This window comes from Rhinatrema bivittatum, chromosome 4, assembly GCF_901001135.1.
Source record: "Rhinatrema bivittatum chromosome 4, aRhiBiv1.1, whole genome shotgun sequence".
In the NCBI taxonomy this organism is placed as follows: Eukaryota; Metazoa; Chordata; class Amphibia; order Gymnophiona; family Rhinatrematidae; genus Rhinatrema; species Rhinatrema bivittatum.
This window is the reverse complement of record NC_042618.1, coordinates 379,762,084-379,780,232: the sequence shown is the minus strand read 5'-3', so window position 1 is coordinate 379,780,232 and position 18,149 is coordinate 379,762,084. Positions and strand designations below refer to the sequence as shown.

The following is an 18,149-nucleotide window of genomic DNA, read 5'->3' as shown; positions in this document are numbered from 1 at the left end:
CATTAGCAATGGTAACATGGAATAGACTTAGTTTTTTGGTACTTGCCAGGTTCTTATGGCCTGGATTGGCCACTGTTGGAAACAGGATGCTGGGCTTGATGGACCCTTGGTCTGACCCAGTATGGCATGTTCTTATGTTCTTAAATAAACATGAATAGACAATTCAGAAATTTTAAGGAGGAAGCGTTTTATAAAATAAACCAAAAAATAAATAAAAAGAAGAAACATGTTTAAATCCAAAGTCCTCAAGATAATGGCCCAACAAGAAAACCAAGAGGATGGTAACCATGCAAAATATATACAAAAAAAAAGCTACATCTTTCTATACTTCAACATCCCATTTTTGAAAACTTAATATCCTTGGCCATGTCCAAAATCTCAGCTTTCTTAAGAACTAAAAAACATTGCAACTGGAAGGTTTAATTAAAAAAAATAATAATAATAAAAGATTTATCCTCAGCCATTAAACATTTATATGGAAACAATTAGAATTGAGGCTCCAATAGACTGGGCTTTCTCATGCATTACAACAAACTTTTCCTCCACTCTTGCATAGCTTTGCGTAAATCTGGGAAAATCCAAATTTTTTGTCTCAGACAAATAGCTTGACATTTATGAAAAAACAAAGGCATTATATAATAACAGACAAAGACCATATGGCCCATCCAGTCTGACCAGCAAGCTTCTTATGGCGGCATCTGCTGCTCCGTGTAGGAAACCCCCATGTTTCTCTCAAGGGTAAGAACTGCCACTTTGTGCATTTACCCCCAAGCCTTATAAGGGTAGTAATATTTACAATCAAAGTCAAGCAACTGTCAAACCCAAAAATTATTGCTAGCAACATTTTTATTGGGTGAGCTGCCTTTTTGATAATTCAGACAATGCTGTTTGATGTTCTTTGCTTTTGGACTTGGCCATAGAAGCCGTCCTGTGCTTTTTCCCTTATGTCTGCGTGACAGTACCCCAGACTGTAAAATTCAGAGCCCATATTGGTTATTGCCTGTAACAAGTCGTCGTCCCCCCCATTGCCATCAAAAGTGAGAACAATGTTGCAGCTGCACCAAAAGCATCAAGGTTAAGGGTAGTAATCCCCATGCTATTTGTTAAGGTTAGGAACTGCCACTCCATGAAGGTTACCCCAATGCACCTCTTCTTCATTTCCATCCCCTAGCCTTTAGGTATCCATAGTGTTTATCCCATGCCCCTTTGAATTTGTTGACTTTCTTCTTCACCATCTTCTCTGGAAGGGCATTCCAAGCATCCAGCATCCTCTTCGTAAAGAAATATTTCCTGACGTTGGTTCAGAGTCGTCCTCCCTGAAGTTTCATTTTGTGACCCTTAGTCTACTGTTTCCTTTCCAACGAAAAAGCTTTGAAGTTTGTGCATCATTAAAACCTTTCAGTTATCTGAAGGTCTGTATCATATCTCCCCTGCACCCCACCAAGAAGTCCAGCACCAAATTAAAACTGCACAATGGAACCAAGGGAGGCCTAAGGTGCTTCACTCCCTTCAAAAAAGGGGCCACATCAGGATGAGATGACAAAGGAAACACCATTCACCAGGCCTCTGAAACAGGCAAGAGCCGCAACCTGCACCTTCAAGGAATTAAGAGCCAATTCAATCCATCTTGCAAAAAATCCAGAACAAGAGGGATCTTAACTGAACAAGGAAGAACACTCCACTCCTCATACCAGGCCTCAAAAACTGTCCAAACCCGCACAAAAGCCAAGAAAGTGGAGAACTTGCAAGCATGGAGTAAAGTGGCAATCACTGCAGAGGAATAACCATGCTTTAACAGGCAAGCCCTCTCAAGGGCCAAACTGTAAGACAGAATTGAGTCAGAATCTAATCAGATCCTTCTTAAGAACCTGTCTCTGCTGAAGCAGATCCATGTGTGGCAGAAGATGAAGGGGGGCTTCCACCAGGAGTTGTCACATATCCACATACCACGGATGCCTGGGCCAGTCCAGCGCCACCAGGAGTACTACCCCCTGTGGCCTTCGATCTTGTGAATTATCCTACCCAGCAAGGGCGCCAGAGGAAAGGCATAAAGCAATCTGTCTTCTGGCCAGACCTGTACGAGAGCATCTATTTCCAGGGACCACAGACCTCTCCTGCGACTGTAGAAGCGAGGAACCTTCGCATTTCGAGAAGTCACCAGCAGGTCTAGGAATGGAAGGACCCAGCGATACACAATCAGCTGAAACGCCCTAGCTGACAACACCCTTTCTCCTGGGTCCAGACTCTCCCCCTGCTGAGAAAGGTTGACCCTCTTGAGATCCAAGATGGGATGAAAGGAGCCCTCCTTTTTGAACAGAAAATAAATGGAATATCACCCAATACTTTCTTGAGATGTGGGCACCAAAACAACAGCCCTTAGGTTTGAGGAGCCTTTGAAGCGTGAACTCCACTGCCTGCTTCTTCTGCGGGGAGTGGCAAGAGGACACCATGAACACATCCAGAGGAATACTGTGAAATTCCAGTGCATACCCTTCACATAATCACCTCCAGGACCCACTGATCCAACGTAATCTTGACCCACCACCGATAAAAGAGAGAGAGATAGACATCCCCCGATTCACTGTTCAGGAAGCTGGGTCGGAAAACCTTCATTGGGAAGGTCCACAGCCTGAGCCCACTCCTCTCTTGGGTTGCAGGGGACGAATGGACTGAGACCTACCAAAAGGCTGAGTCCGCTGAAAGGTTGTCCCTCAGTAGGGATGAAAATGCCTGGAACCCCGGAAATGACCCCTTATACCCAAGGGGTGCTGTAACTGTTTCTTATCCTCTGGCAACCAAAGCATCGGAGACTTGCCCCATTTACCGGCTAGTTTTCCAACTCGCTACCAAACAAGAGCGAGCTTTTAACATGCATCTTGGTAAAATTGGCTTTGGAAGCTGTGTCAGCTGACCAATTTCGCAATCAGAGTTGACGCCTGGCCACTATCACTGAAGTCACTCCTCTGGCCGAAGTCCAGACCAAATCACAGCCTGTAGCTGCTAAAAAGGAAGCAGCAGGCTCCATAACTGCTCTGGAATTCCCTCCAGACGCATCAACCTCCTGAGAGAGAAGCAGACAAGATCTCGCTACTAGGGTGCAACAGGAGGCAATCTATAAAATTCATTGCCACTGCCTCAAAGGCTTAGAGGATAGCCTCAATCCTTCTATTATGTACATCCTTCAAGGCTGCTCCGCTCTCTACGGGGATAGTCATCCGCTTAGATACAGCACATACCGGAGAATCCACTTTTGGAAAACATAAACACTCTCACAGTCGGATCCAGGGGGTACAGGCCTTCCAATGTCAGACCCCCTTTAAAATTTGCCTCTGGGGCATCCCATTGCAGATCAATCAATTCCTGGATGGCATCCATCACCGGGAGAAAACAAGAGGCTTTACTTAAGGAAACCAAAATGGGATTCTTCCTCGGCTCTGACATAGCATCCAGACCAGGAACACCCAACTGTTTCAAGGTCTGGGAAATCAAGGCCAGCAGTTCACTTCTATGAAAGAACCGCAACATGGTTCGATACGGTTCCAGCCCTGGAGGAATTTCCCCATCTTCTAGGGAATCTGGATCAACCTCATCATCAGTACCATCTGGATTCTGGTCAGGAACACCCGCAAGGAGCTGAGGTAAGACCCAGCGCTTAAGCATAGGACTGGAAGAGGGAGAAGCCACTGGCTGCGGGTTCGACTGGACAGAAAGGGGGACGTGGAGGACTGCACCTGAAGAAAGGCTTGTAAGCCTTGAAAAAATTCTACCCAAGAAAAAGTAGCTGGGTCCAGACCAAGCCCAGAAAGAACTGGAGCTGGTTCCACGGAACTGCCCTCGCCAGTGGAGCAGCCAGTCAAGGGAGAGCCAAGATCTGGCGTCCCTCCAGTCAAGGCCTTGACCAACCCATCAGCAGAATGGGAAGAGTCAGACTTAGCAAAATCAGAAGAGGACAACTCTCCCTGAGCGTCTGAGCAGCGCCGACACAGGTTAGAAACCAAGTCAGGCTGAGAAGCCTAATATGACAGGCAATACAGACAGGAAGACATTTAGGCTTCTTGCTTACCGGTGCCATCGCTGCGGTAAATGTGCGTTGGAACAGCTCGTACTCAAAAATGAAAAGCGCGCAAAAAATAAGCACCTAGAAGAAAGTGAGGCAAGACGTGCACACAATGTGTGCGCCAAGTTAAACGTATTAAAATGTTTGTGCGCCTAAAAAGTGCACCCAAAAACAGAGCGCACAACGCATGCACAGAGCCAACACACTGCGCACAGTGTGTTGGCCTACAGAGGGAGGCAGAATATGCTTGAGTGCGCAAACACGTCTGCCACGTCCTATGCGGCATGCAAGAAAAAAGCCTAAGTGCAGGGCTAGCTCACTAGGGACCGCTGAGTCCGCCAGGCTATCCAGTTCCCCAAACCCAATGGGAGCGGAAACAAATGTCTGCACAGCGCACAGAGGACGGAGACTGGAGGAAGCCCTGAAACTCCTCTGTCTATCTCTGATTCAGGTAAAACTTTCTCTCTCTTTTTTTTTTTTTAATCTTACTTGAGCTCAGCGCTTACCGGCTGAGTACAGAGACAGTCTCCGGTTGCGGAACAAGGCACACCTCTGAGGTACCATGGAAATTGCCACAGGAATACTCAACTGGGGGAGGGACCTTTAGGTATCACTGCAAGAGAACAGGGCTTTCTTTTCCTGAATTTAGAATTTCAAATTTCTCTTTTCAAAAATCTCAAAACAATCCCCATAGGGAGATGCACATCCACCATCTGCTGGAGATGGAGAACACTGGGAGGCTGGTGTCACTGCAGGGTTATATATACTGTGACATAAGTATGCTCAGGCTCCATCTAATGACAGGGGAGCATAAACTCACTGGGCCTGAGTCCATCTGTCTTTACGCTAGGAAATTGAGATTGTATCTTAGCAAACATATCTGTAGTAAAAGTAACCAAATTAGAAATTGATTTCTCAAGTGAGACTAATACAGACCAGATAGAGTCCAAGGTAATGGTGGAAGGACATGTGAAGGGAAATCTTTCTTTAATATCGGCCAACGCTACTCCCATTTCAGAAGTTATAGCCAATTTGCCTCTTCTCTGGACTGATAACGCTTAGGCTGCATCTACAAAAAGTAGTCTCTCTCTTCTTCCATGAATAGCACTGTTTACCTTCTAGTGCAGCGGTTCTCAACCGGTGTGTCGCCACACTTCCCGGTCCTCCGCTGACCCAAGCTGCTCCCCCTACCTAAGCAAAATAGGTCTTCCACCCGGGCTTAAAATGCTGATAGCCTGGGCGGAACGCGACAGGATAGCTGGAGTCAGCGGCACCAGCATGCTCTCTTCTTCCCGCCCCCTGCGGACCGGAAGAGGAAGTGGTGAGCAGCAGGTGCGTGCTTGGGAAGAAGAAACCTTGCTAGTGCGCTCGGCATAGGCCCGAAGGAAAGAAGAGAGGCGTAGCCTGAAGAATGTGTAGCGCGGCTCGAAGTAAAATGAGGAAGAATGTCAACCTCCGCGGCCGCTGGGACTCCTTTCTCCACGAGGGCTGAAAACGAAGGAGGTTGCTGCTGCCGCCGCTAGTTCGGAGAAGAGGGGGGGGAAGTGAGTGAATGAGTAAGCATGTGTGTTTCAGATCCTGTGTGTGTGTATGTGAGTGAGATAGCATGTATGTGAATGATTGAGGCCTGTATATGTGAGAGTATGTGTGTGATTGAGAGCCTGTGTGTGAGAGCATGAATGTAAGTTTGTGATTGAAAACCTGTTTGTGTGAAAAAGTATATGTGCGTGATTGAGATCATGTGTACATATGATTAAGAGCCTGTGTGTATAAGTAAGAGAGAGAGCATGTGTGATTGAGAGCTGGTTTAGGTGAGAGAGCAAATGAGTATGTGATTGAGAGCATGTATGTATATGAGAGAAAGAGAGAGCATGTTTGTAAGCATGTGAATGAGAGTCTGTGTGTGAGAGAAAAAGACAGCATGTATGTGTGTGATTGAAAACCTGTGTGTGTAAGCGTGAAAAGATAAGACAGCATATGTGTAAATGTGTAATTAAAAGCCTATATAAGAGAGAGAGAAAAGGCATGTGTATATGTGAGCGATTGAGAGCCAGTGTGAGAGAGAGAGAGAGAGAGAGAGAGAGGAGAAAGTTGCAAGCAAACCTCCTCCTCCTGCTAATTCAAAAGAATCTCAGGGCACCTGGATATCAAACTTTCCCAGGTATGCAGAGCAAACATTTTTTTGTACCATTATTTTTCATTACTGGGTCTTTGTATCTGCTATTTTGAAATATTTTATTGGTATCTAGAAATTTTTGATATGAGTTTTTAATTATTGGATATTCCATTCATCGGCTATTTTAAAATAATCTGTTCTTTTTTGTTAGTATGGTTTTTACTGCTATTGCTTTTATATTTCTTGATTTGTTTTATAAGGACTGGTGATGTTTCTTTTCTTCCTTTATTACACTGCATACAGATACTCTGGCTTGTTGCGGTTTCCAATTCAGTTTTTGTCTGCATGCTTCTAGTTATGCGTTTTGGTCTCTTTATTCTTTGTTAGGTGAGGGTCAGCACATGTTATTCAAGTGAGGTTTTCTGCTGGCGTGTAGTTTCTGTGTAGGGCTCTTTAACAGCCTGACTTGGTAAGAGATTTGCACTACCAGGGAAAGAGATGTATTGGTATCTTAAGGCCTGGTGTAATATTTTCAGTGTTGCCTTTTCTTAGGTAAGGTGGTTACTGTTTAAGTGCTGGAAATTGGTGCTGTTTTGGTGTGGGCTGTTTACTATTTATGCATTTTCTGTTCAGTCAGAATACTTCCCCTTGTGTCATTCTTAACAATAAAAATAATACTGGGCCTTTATTTTTTATTTTCGCTGTGAATTGTAATGAACAGTGTGTCACACATGTGAGCATGGTCTGCCAGGTGTGTCACGATGGGAAAAAGGTTGAGAACTAGGGATGTGAATCGTTTTTTGACGATTTAAAACAATCGTCAGATATATTTTAAATCGTCAAAAATCGTTAGAGCCGCGATACAATAACAATTCCCCCGATTTATCGTCAAAAAATCGTAAATCGGGGGAGGGCGGGAAAACCGGCACCATAAAACCCACCCCGACCCTTTAAAATAAATCCCCCACCCTCCCGAAGCCCCCCAAAATGTTTTAAATTACCTGGGGTCCAGTGGGGGGGTCCCGGCGCGATCTCCCGCTCTCGGGCCACGGCTGCGTTAAAAGAAATGGCACCGGTGGCCCTTTGCCCTTACCATATGACAGGGCAAAGTTAGCGCTGGCGCCATTTTGGTTCCTGTCACCCGACGTCACGAGTGCAGGAGATTGCTCCCGGACCCCAGGTAATTTAAAACATTTTGGGGGGCTTCGGGAGGGTGGGGGATTTATTTTGAAGGTTCAGGGTGGGTTTTAGGGTGCCGGTTTTCCCGCCCTCCCCCAATTTACGATTTTTTACGATTTAAAAAAAAACAAAAACCATGACGATCAGATTTCCCTCCCCCCCAGCCAAAATCGATCGTTAAGACAATCGATCACCCGATTCACATCCCTATTGAGAGCCACTGCTCTAGAGACTGCTCACTATGACCCTCTGAAGAAGCTGCACTAACTTTAGTAGCATTCATAGCAACCACTCTTTCCTTTGGCTCTCTGATGATGTCGTCATCTCTCCTTGCCAAGTGAATGTTGGAAGGAGCAGCCACAGATCCAGACAACAAGGCTGGTAGTGCAAATCTCTTACTCAGGCTCAAGGAAGCATCTAAGTCAAGGCAGGGAACTGCCTCCATGTCAACCTCAGCAGCTGACATTACAAGTAGGTAAGGTGGTTAAAGTGCTCTGTAATCATAGATTGATGTAGAGAAGAAGCTGAGGCGGTAGAAAAAGAAATCCCCCCTCTCTCTGCCCTTCTTCTTAACCATAGCTAAATAGGAAAATGTTCTAGATAGACCACAGTTCAAAAAATTATTCTTGTTTTACTAAAGATTTTTCTAGTACAAATCTGTTCATAATTTGGATGTTTAACAATCTTGTTTCTGCATTTTTACAGATTAATTGTACACTTCAAGGGTAATTTTGTAGCAGCATGCATACATTTATCAGGAAATACATGCATAAAAGTTACACCAATTTTCAAAGCAAACTTATGCAGGCAACTTTGTTTTGAAAATTATCTCACCTAATTCATCCACACACAATTACATCTATGTTGTGCACACAAAAGTTTTACAAAAATGTTTGCCTGCATATTGCATTTTTTTGCATACATGCAAAAATGTGTGCAGACATGCAAAAATGTGTGCACAAGTGCAAACTTCTCCCAAACTCTGCCCATGGGAACGCCTCGCATACTCTAGGTAAACTTAAATGCATATCAGATGGGCAGTTTTATAACAGTAATAAAATAAAACAGCAAAAGGCACCACTCACTAATAATTATATATTGATGGAGGCTCCAAAACAATAATCAATATTTCTTTTACAAAATGTCAATAGTTATTTTATAGTTTAGACTTATATCCCGTCTAAACAGTTCATATAACATCCATCAAAATTGATTAACAAAAAATCTAAAAATGATATACACTCAGTATAGATGGTTGTAATATCACTGTTAATATACCCTAATATACAGTTTTATAACAGGCCATTTTCATGGGTAAAGCACTTTAATTGTAGAAATGCCTTTAAAACTTACCTTCCCTAAACCCATTAGTTGGTACAAAAAGTACTATATAATTTAAAAAAAAAAAAATGGATAAAGTAATGTGGCTGTCATGTTAGTCCACTTTAATGCATGAAAATAAAGGTCAATAAACCCTTCCCCCTCCAAAAAGATTGGACCTTCCTCCTCATTGATAAATACATTTAAACAAAAATTATATTTAAAAAACAAAAACAAAAACCATCACCTATTTGGTCAAAAGTTAATTGATCTTTATTTCCACACATGCTGGGGTAGATTTTAAAATACAGCGCGCGCATACTTTTGTTCGCGCATCAGGCGTGAACAAAAGTACGCTGGATTTTATAAGATACGCGCATATCTTATAAAATCCAGGGTCGGCGCGTGCGTAAGGGGGTGCACATTTGTGCAACTTGCGCGTGCCGAGTCCTGCGCGCGCTGCCCGTTCTCTCCAAGGCCGCTCCGAAATCGGAGTGGCCTCAGAGGGAACTTTCCTTCCCCCCCCCGCACCTTCCCCTCCCCGGCCCTATCTAGACCCCCCCCACCTTTATCTGAAAGTTAGTAAGTTACTACTGCCTCCGGGCAGTAGTAACTTACGCGCGCCGCTGTGTCGGGGCACTCGGCCACGCCCCTGGACCACCCACACGCCCCCGATCCAAAACCACGCCCCCTGGCCATGCCCCCGACCGCCCCTTTTTTCACGCCGCCGAGCCTATGCAAAATAGGCTCGGCGCGCGCAGGGGGGTTTTAAAAGGGTTACACACATACCCCTTTTAAAATGAATTACAAAGTTATGCATGCTGATACATTCGTAAAAACTATCAGAATAGATCCTTCATTTTTCACATTCTCTGTGATTAAAATTACTTACATATCTAATTTCAGTTCTTCCTGCATTGCTGCTGCTTCTTTTTCATTTAATACAGAATCCTTTTTGACTTCAAGAGAATCACCACCAGATGTTTGGTGCAATCCCATATTTCCATCTGTTTCATTATTCATGGCATTAGTATCTAAACTCGCTTGGACTAGGAATAAAACAGTTATTTAAAAACACAGGACATTTCCATACTTGCATAGTCTATCAATAGAATACCCATTCTGTTAATATATATAGCATGCCAAGAAACTTGATGATCGTTTGGATTATTTTAAAAATCAATAAATTATATTTATTGATATAAAATCTCCAATGAACAGGGTAGATTTTCAAAGTGGGGCACATTGGCCAAGATAGCTGGCTATCTTAGCCTGAAATCAGGCTAAAATCTAGCAGGTTAGTTAGATTTAAGTATAAACTGTCAGTACTCAGGGTTAGCTGGCTATCTTCCTCTCCCCTGCCTCAAGACCACCCACAGTGAGTGGCTAGAGGTAGCTGCCCAGTAAAACTAGGTATTTTCAAATGTGGAGTCTAGCCGGCCAACTCTGAGAGTAAGATAACCTGCTTTGAAGAGCCACCCTAATGAAATCACCAGATTTCAGGCCACAAGTGCCAAATATTTTTCCCACAGGCACAAAATGGGATAAACCCTTTAGTACATCTGTCCCTTAGTCTGCTGTTAACTGGAAAAGAATGTTTTTCAACCACAAATGAACAATCTCTGTGATTAAGGAAGCTTCTTACTTGTTTGCCCTTCTTTGTCATCCTGGTCTTCGGATACAGCTTTTGTTCCTTGACGAGCAGCCAACAAAATCTGCTGTAACTGATCCTGAGTTAAGCATACCAAACTATTCCGGAGATCTTCAGCAGTAATGTTATGTTTTTTCTGAGATTTCTGTTTTGTGTTAGATACTACAGTCTTTTTAATACTGATGTTAGTCTTCTGTGTATCCTGTTTTCCAATCTCACTTTCTTGGATTATCAAAGCATGGTCTTTGTTCTCCTTTGGCGAATCACTGGTTGGCTTCCCTGGTGGCAAATTACCAGGTTTTCTGTCTCCTTTTGTTAATAAAAATCCAGTGCCAGTTCTGTTTTTTGGTAAACATTTTTCAATCTTGACATTGGTGCTTTGCGTTGACTTAAGAATTTGGCCAGTCTGTTTATTTCGTAAACTATGCTTTTGTGTTCTTGATTTATAACAGACCTGCTGAAAAATAGTTTGTTTGTTTTTATACAGAAGACTAAACAAAGAACTGCATATGTGCAAAGAAAGGATTGCTACATAATTCTCAATCACAATTTTTACCAATTTTTAACCAGCCTACAGCCTTATAATTTTAACAATGGTCTTAATAAATGAAATTCTCAAAGTCTCTTTTGCCCTGTATAATTTGTCTTGGTTGAACTGCAAGCGCTACATAGAAGGGAGGGAGTGTCTCTTGTAGGTTTGTGTATAGCTCTACATAAATCAAGTAATGCTATAGAAGCAATAAACACAAACAGTAGTAGTTTAACATATACTGTCTATTTAAAATGTTTTGTTTGCATGCACAAAATCTAAACTGCAAGCTAAAACAGTCAACATCTATTTTATGCTTCATACAAATTACACTTAAGATATCTGGCCATTCAGTTGATCATTTAAAAGTTATTTACCTGCTTTCAAATCCCTAATTTAAAAATCATTGGCCTATTTAAACTTTTTCCCTCCTCAAAACTAGACTGCCTTTTTTGGTAGATAAAATATGTAGGTTAAAAAGACTGAATCAATCCAGGTGTTTATTTTTTATTAATTTCATAAAAATGTTCCTTCTGTTCTTTTTGGACTATGTAACTAAAGACAAAGGGGCCGATGTAATAAAACCCGTGCTAAAATTGAGTTAAATTTTAGCACAGATTTTACTTAACTTGCATGTTAAAAACAAGGGTCCCCACGAGATGCAGTAAGCTAATGGGATGCAAATCAAATTGGAATTAAAAATATGCACCAAAACATGAGCAAAACTGAAAAATCCACACTAATGCAGAAAAGTACTTTAAAAAGTGTTTTAAAACAGGAGTAAGGAGGTATGTCTGTGACATGACCAAAATTATCTTGCATGCTAGATTGGCACTGGACATCTTGACTTGGGCATAATCTCGCATGCCACACTATTTGAACAATCTAAACTCAACGTATAGAGAAAATGTGCAATTAATATATTTAAATACCACATTTATTGAAATGTAATGTTACAAAACCTAACTATACATATTAAAACTATCTTGCACATTCATCACACCCCACACTCACACCAAATAAAAAATCATCATAAAGTTATAATGCAAATACAGTGTCTAAAAGACCACAACAATCCTGAAATTTAATGACTTTAAGACTTTTGAACTAGCAATATTTTAATTTATACAATCCATTTTATATATATGTCGTCTTCTCAATTTATTCAAATTTTTTATCGTTGTTTCCTCTCCTTCAACAGAAATAATGAATTTGTATTTGCAGAGCTGTTCTCAAACTTGATTAATACTTTCTGTATTTCCTGTATTTCTGACAAAGAATTCTCTGTTTCGCCCGATTAGTTACGGGCTTCCTCAGGAAAATATCATATTGCTAAAGCACCTTTCCAAACATCATTCCTGAGCTGTCTCTACAAATGCAAAACACATTGGGGTACATTTTAAGAAACAGTGCACGCGCGAAAAAAAGTACGCTGGATTTTATAAGATACGCGCGTAGCCGCACGTATCTTATAAAATCCAGGGTCGGCGTGCGCAAGGGGATGCACATTTGTGCACCTTGTGCGCGCCGAGCCCTGCGCGCGCTGCCCGTTCCCTCCGAGGCCGCTCCGAAATCGGAGCGGCCTCGGAGGGAACTTTCCTTCTACCCACCCGCACCTTCCCCTCCCTAATCCACCCCCCCATCTTTATTCTAAAAGTTATGCCTGCCTCCAGCAAGTGCTGCTGGCGCGCCATCTCCCAACCTGGGGGCTGTTCCGGAGGCCTCAGCTGCACCCCCGGGCCAGCACCATGCCCCCCGACACGCCCCCAGGAAAGCCCAGATCGTCGCGCCGCCCACCCGACACACACCCCTAGCGAAGCCCTGGGACTTACGCGCACTGCCGAGCCTATGCAAAATAGGCTCGGCGTGCGCAGGAGGGTTTTAAAAGCGTTACACGCGTACCTTATGCGCGTAACCCTTTTAAAATCCGGCCCATTATAAATAACTACCTACTCAAATAAATGTTTTGTTCTTATCTAACCTTATACCAATATATTCACTCACCCTTTATAGGAAGCCTGTATAGCCCCTTAACGTTTTAAATAGTGCCGCACCACCACCCCTCAAGCGGGTGTGACACATTCTCTTTAACTATATTATCTCTCGTTTCAAAATTGTTTCACCACTCCTACAAAACAATTAATGCACAATTTTACAGATAAAGCTCACCTTCTCCCACTATACCGATCTGAATACCAAACACTGCACTTACCCAAAAAACCTGGAAGTGACGTCCACAAGCGTCTCTACATCACATCCTCGTCGTCATGTAACCCAAACGCTAACAACGCTCATATATATACATAATCACTACCTATTAACTACAGAAATATGCAATCACTAAATGTGCTCACTAATTAACAATGGCAGCAATGCTACTTTTAAAGTCAGATATGTATGCACAAATACCAGGTCTCCCCTCCGATATTTAAAGGGGCCAAAAACCCTTCTTATTAGTTCATATTCCTCCTTTAAAAACAATGATACAGTTATTGCCCCTATTTAATTCACCTCTCTGAAATAACCTAATATGATACCAGAAGTCATAACCAAAGGGTTTATGCATGACAAACCTCAACAATCTCAAGCGGTCATTAAAGAAAAGCAGACCATTTAATTGGACCATTTAATCCTGTTGGAGACATCGTGTTCCAATAAAAAAATATAACGTTGCTCCAAATGTCTTAATGTAGAAGATAGATCCCCCTCCATTTTTTAACTGCACCCTTCCAATTACAAAGAATTTTAAATCTTCCAATGTGTACTGCTGCTTGATCCAATGTTCAACTAATGGGGCATTCTCTATCATGGATCTATTATGACTTTTATGTTCTATTATCCTATGTCTGATAGATCTTACTGTCTGGCCAATATAAATCAGCTCACAAGGACATACCACCACGTATATTACCCCTTGAGAATTACATGTAAATTGTTCAGGTATCTCATATCTCCAATCTAACCTCGGATGCTGGAATGAATCTATCTCTAATACTTGTGCACATATGGAACACCAACCATATCATCCAACTGTGTAACATCACTTCGCTGTCGCAAATTATCCCCCAAACTGCGGCGCTTCTTAATAGCGAAAATGGGGAGTTCTGAAAAATTTGTTAACGACGATACTGCATGCCAATGTTTAAGCACAATCTCCTTAATCAAAGGGGTTTTAGAAGAATACGGGATAGAACAGATCATTCTGGATGGTTTCTCCTTATGAGATTTAATCAAAGGGTTCTCCCTAGTTGTATTTAAGGCCCTCTTGTATGCCTTATGAATCACAGCGTGATTATACTCCCGTGCTTTAAACCATCCTATATAGTTGAATCTTATACTCTTCTGTAGGTCAGCACAAAACTGCCCCACCGGGATGTTATTTCTCAACTGGCGAGGATGAAAACTCTGGTAATGTAACACAGTATTCTTATCAGTAGGTTTTCTGTAAACTGTGGTCATCAAAATCGAATCATGTATATAAACACGAATGTCTAAAAAAGGCACTGTAACTTTATCATATGTTACTGTGAATACCAAGTTTCTATCTGCAGAATTTATTTATCTCACAAAATTGTCCAATTCTTCATTTCTCCCTTTCCAGATCCAGAACACATCATCTATGTATCTTTTCCAAAAAACCACCTTCATGAAAATCAGAGTTATATATAGATCTTGCTTCAAACCTAGCTACATATAGGCATGCCACTGTAGGTGGTATGGTATATTAATTGTACATTTTCTCTATATGTTGAGTTTAGATATAAGATACAAGAGAAAAGATATATATTCCTTCATTGTGTATTGTACACTATTTGAACAAGGCATGCCAAGTGGCATCAAAGCGTAAACTCTCTAGGGAAGGTACCTACAGCTAAACAGTAAGCAATTTCAAGCTATGCATCTCAAATGGCTGTAGTTGCCTGTTCCAGAGAGCTTACCCTTAGATTTCACTTGGCAAAATGGCCTTGCATGTGACATTGGCACTGAGCATCCCAACTTGGGCACAATCTTGCATGCAAGTCTGTTTTGGTCACACTCCTTCCAACTTCAAGTTCTTACCTCTGTATTCCTGGTTTACTGCTCTTACCTGGATTTTCAGTGTAACTCCTTAGCCTGAGGTGGAATAAAAGCAAGTTTGCTTACCTTAAACTGTGTTTTCCGTAGATAGCAGGATGAATTAGCCATGCTGTCTGGAATGTTCCTCTGGGGCGGTTCAAGGTGGAAGTTTCTTTCCAGATATACAAAGCTTTTGCTCTGCGTGCCTGCAAGGTAGTTCCTGCACAATTGCACTGCTGCTTCAGTTAAGAAAGTATGAATGGGCAGCGAACAGAAAAATTAGGCAAAGACCAGATGGAAAGGATGAGAGACTGTCCAGGGAGGAGGGTAGAATCGCATGGCTAATTCATCCTGCTATCTACGGAAAACACTGTTTACAGAAAGCAAAACTTGCTTTTTTCCTGTCAATAAGCAGGATGAATTAGCCATGCTGTCTGGGAGTCCCCAGCTAAGGGTAGATTGAGTACAGTGTTGAGTATCTAATGTCGAAAGGTGACTTTCTTCTTTGCTGCCATGCTCTAAGAGGTCCAGTGTGCAAAACCCACCCCCGTTAGTGGACAGCTCTTTGTGCCAAAGGCTTAGTGTAGTATCACCTCAACCACCACTGCATCTGATCTCATTTGTTATTGGAGGCAGTAATGAGATGTGAAAGTATGATGAGAAGACCAAGTAGGCACTCTACAGATATCCAAAACTGGTACGTCGCAGAGGTGAGCAATAGAAGCTGCTGTGGCCCTGAGCTGATGAGCTTTAACTCTAGCTGCAAGTTACTTTGGCTGAGTCAAGTAGTAGAAAGTAATATTTATTTATTTGAATATTTTATATGCAGTCATTCTATGTGAGAATCACTAGTTCACAACGGGTGTACAGGGTATGCACAAAAACATAAGATGAATTACAAAGACAGGCAAGCACACAGGTGAACAGACACATAGCATGCAATCATAGCTAGATTATGGGGGAGGGGGGTTGAAAATAAGGGGGGGTATTGTTCAGGACAAGTTTCTGTTATCAAGTCAAGATGAGCTGGATATATCAGTCAAACAATAGACATTAGTGAATAGCCAAGTTTTCAGGTCTTTCTTAAATTTCTTATTGTCTGTTATTGTTCGAAGATTCTCTGGCATTGAGTTCCATAGCTTTGGACCAGCAATTGATATCGCTCGGTCTCTAGTTTGTGTGAGATATGTGAGAATAGAATTTCTTATGGTCGGGATTTCCAGTAGGCCTTTATTCTGGGATCTAAGAGATCGTGTGGGAATATGTGGTTTAAATGTTATTCCCATCATATCGTTGTTCAGATCAATCTTGTTGAATATTATTGTTAGAACTTTGTATAATATTCTTGATTGAAAAGGGAACCAATGCAATGTTATCAGAGTAGGGGTGATGTGGTCATATTTCCTTGTTCAGTCTAAAGTCTGGCTGCAGCATTTTGCAGTAGTTGTAGTGGTTTTAAGTGACTAGCCTGAAGTCCTAGAAGTATGGAATTACAATAACCTAGGTTAGAGAATATTAGAGATTATAAATACTATTCTGAACTCAACTGTTTCAATCAGCTTAGGATTCGCAGCTTGTAGAAACCATATTTGATCAGTTTGCTAATGTGGGCTTTCATTGTTAAATTTTCATCGATTTGGACTCCTAGATCTCTTACTTGAGTTGCTGGGATTAAATGCTGATTTCTAAGATCAATACCTGGAGGAATAGATTTTGGTGGATTTCAGCTCAACCAAATTAATTTGTTTTTTTCAGGTTCATAGAGAGTTTCAGTTGGGCAAGTTTTTCTTTTTTTTTTCCCCAACAATTTTTTATTTTTCAGAAACAAGAAATACGCCCTGCAGGGCTTAGTTCTGAGCCACCACAGGTAGAAACTGCAAAATCCAACATTTTGATATGACAGAACAAAAAAAGATTCCAGCACAATTATACCCCCCACCAGAGTCCCCCCTCTCCCCCCCTCATTTCAAACCTGCCAATTTAAGCTATTATCGGTCCACTATGTGGAATATTTCCATCATTTGCAACTCTGGTCAGTCATTCAAAGATAGACTCCTGGAATTGTGGGGTAATGTTTGCAGGAACAAGTCCAGATCAATAAGAATCTCCGTTGATGCTGAAAGGAGATCCGAGAGGCCATATTGTCCATCTGCATCATGTGGTGCATATAATTCTGCCACATCCAAAAGGAGGGGGGAATAACATCTCTCCACTCAAGAAGAATTCCCAACCATAGTCGCCTTTTTTATGAGGCGAGATCCCAGACCTTTAACCAGCAAGGAAAGAATACAATCAAAGTAGTTCTGGGGTCAAGGGAAGAGTAACAGCCAAAATGCCCTCTAGATATTAGACAATACGCCCCAGAAACGCTTAACTGGGGGGGGCATACCCAAAAAAGGTGTGATAAAGACCCCACGGCTGTTTGGCACATCATATATGATGCTGAATCTATTATTTTAGACAAATACATAATACAAGGGGAAACATAAGCTCAACAAAAGAACTTAAATTGCATTTCTCTATAATACATATTGGTGGTGGTCACTGAAACTTGTTTAAAACCGCTCCAAAGTATCAATGGGGCAATTGAAAACAGACCATCCTTGTTCCATCGTTCTGCCAGGACCGTACCAGTATCAATTTGGCCCTTTTTTTGAGACCCTTATAATAGGCCAATAAGGAGAGCGGTTTCTGATTGTCAAATAAAAACAAGTCATTCAAAGTATGAAAAATATTGTATTTACGTTACTCCTGTGGCAAGGAACTGACATAATGTTGTACCTGTAAGTAGGAAAATGTATGTGAGGCCTGCAACCCATAAAGATCCCTCAGGGCCTGAAAGGCAAGAATTGCATCTTCTCCATCCAAGACATGCCCCAATTGAATGATACACCGATCTGTCCAGAAATGAAAGACCGCTGATTGTAATCCCGGGGAGAACTCAAAATTACCCCTTACTGGAAGTAAATAAGAGCACAACTGTGGGATGCCCAACTTCTTGGTTGAATGGGCCCATGTGAAGCTGAAGGGCTCTAGTAATACTTGATGCTGGAAGGAGGCTGGAAGGCGAGACATCAGTGCCTGAAATACATAGTGCAAGTCCAGCAGGGCCTGCTCCGTAGTATAATTCACATAAGTTGACGTACCGAGGATCCAATCCCATGTAGCCCGCAGGTTACTGGCCAAATTGTAAAGTCAGGAACCCCCAAGCCGCCCCATCCCCATCGTTCCCTCAATCACG

General features: G+C 42.0%; 1 protein-coding gene across 4 annotated transcripts in view; it reads right to left on the bottom strand.

Annotated features, from left to right (window-relative positions):
* Positions 1–18,149, bottom strand: part of CCDC66 (coiled-coil domain containing 66) — a 237,977-nt gene that overhangs the window by 183,898 nt on the left and 35,930 nt on the right. For 3 of the 4 annotated variants that reach the window (XM_029600914.1, XM_029600915.1, XM_029600912.1), the window contains exons 4-5: positions 10,318–10,780; positions 9,565–9,721 (exon numbers count right to left, since the gene is read on the bottom strand). In XM_029600914.1, the coding sequence (XP_029456774.1) occupies positions 9,565–9,721; positions 10,318–10,780 (620 nt within the window). The remainder of the gene's footprint in view (positions 1–9,564; positions 9,722–10,317; positions 10,781–18,149) is intronic. The other variant, XM_029600913.1, reaches the window with a different exon arrangement.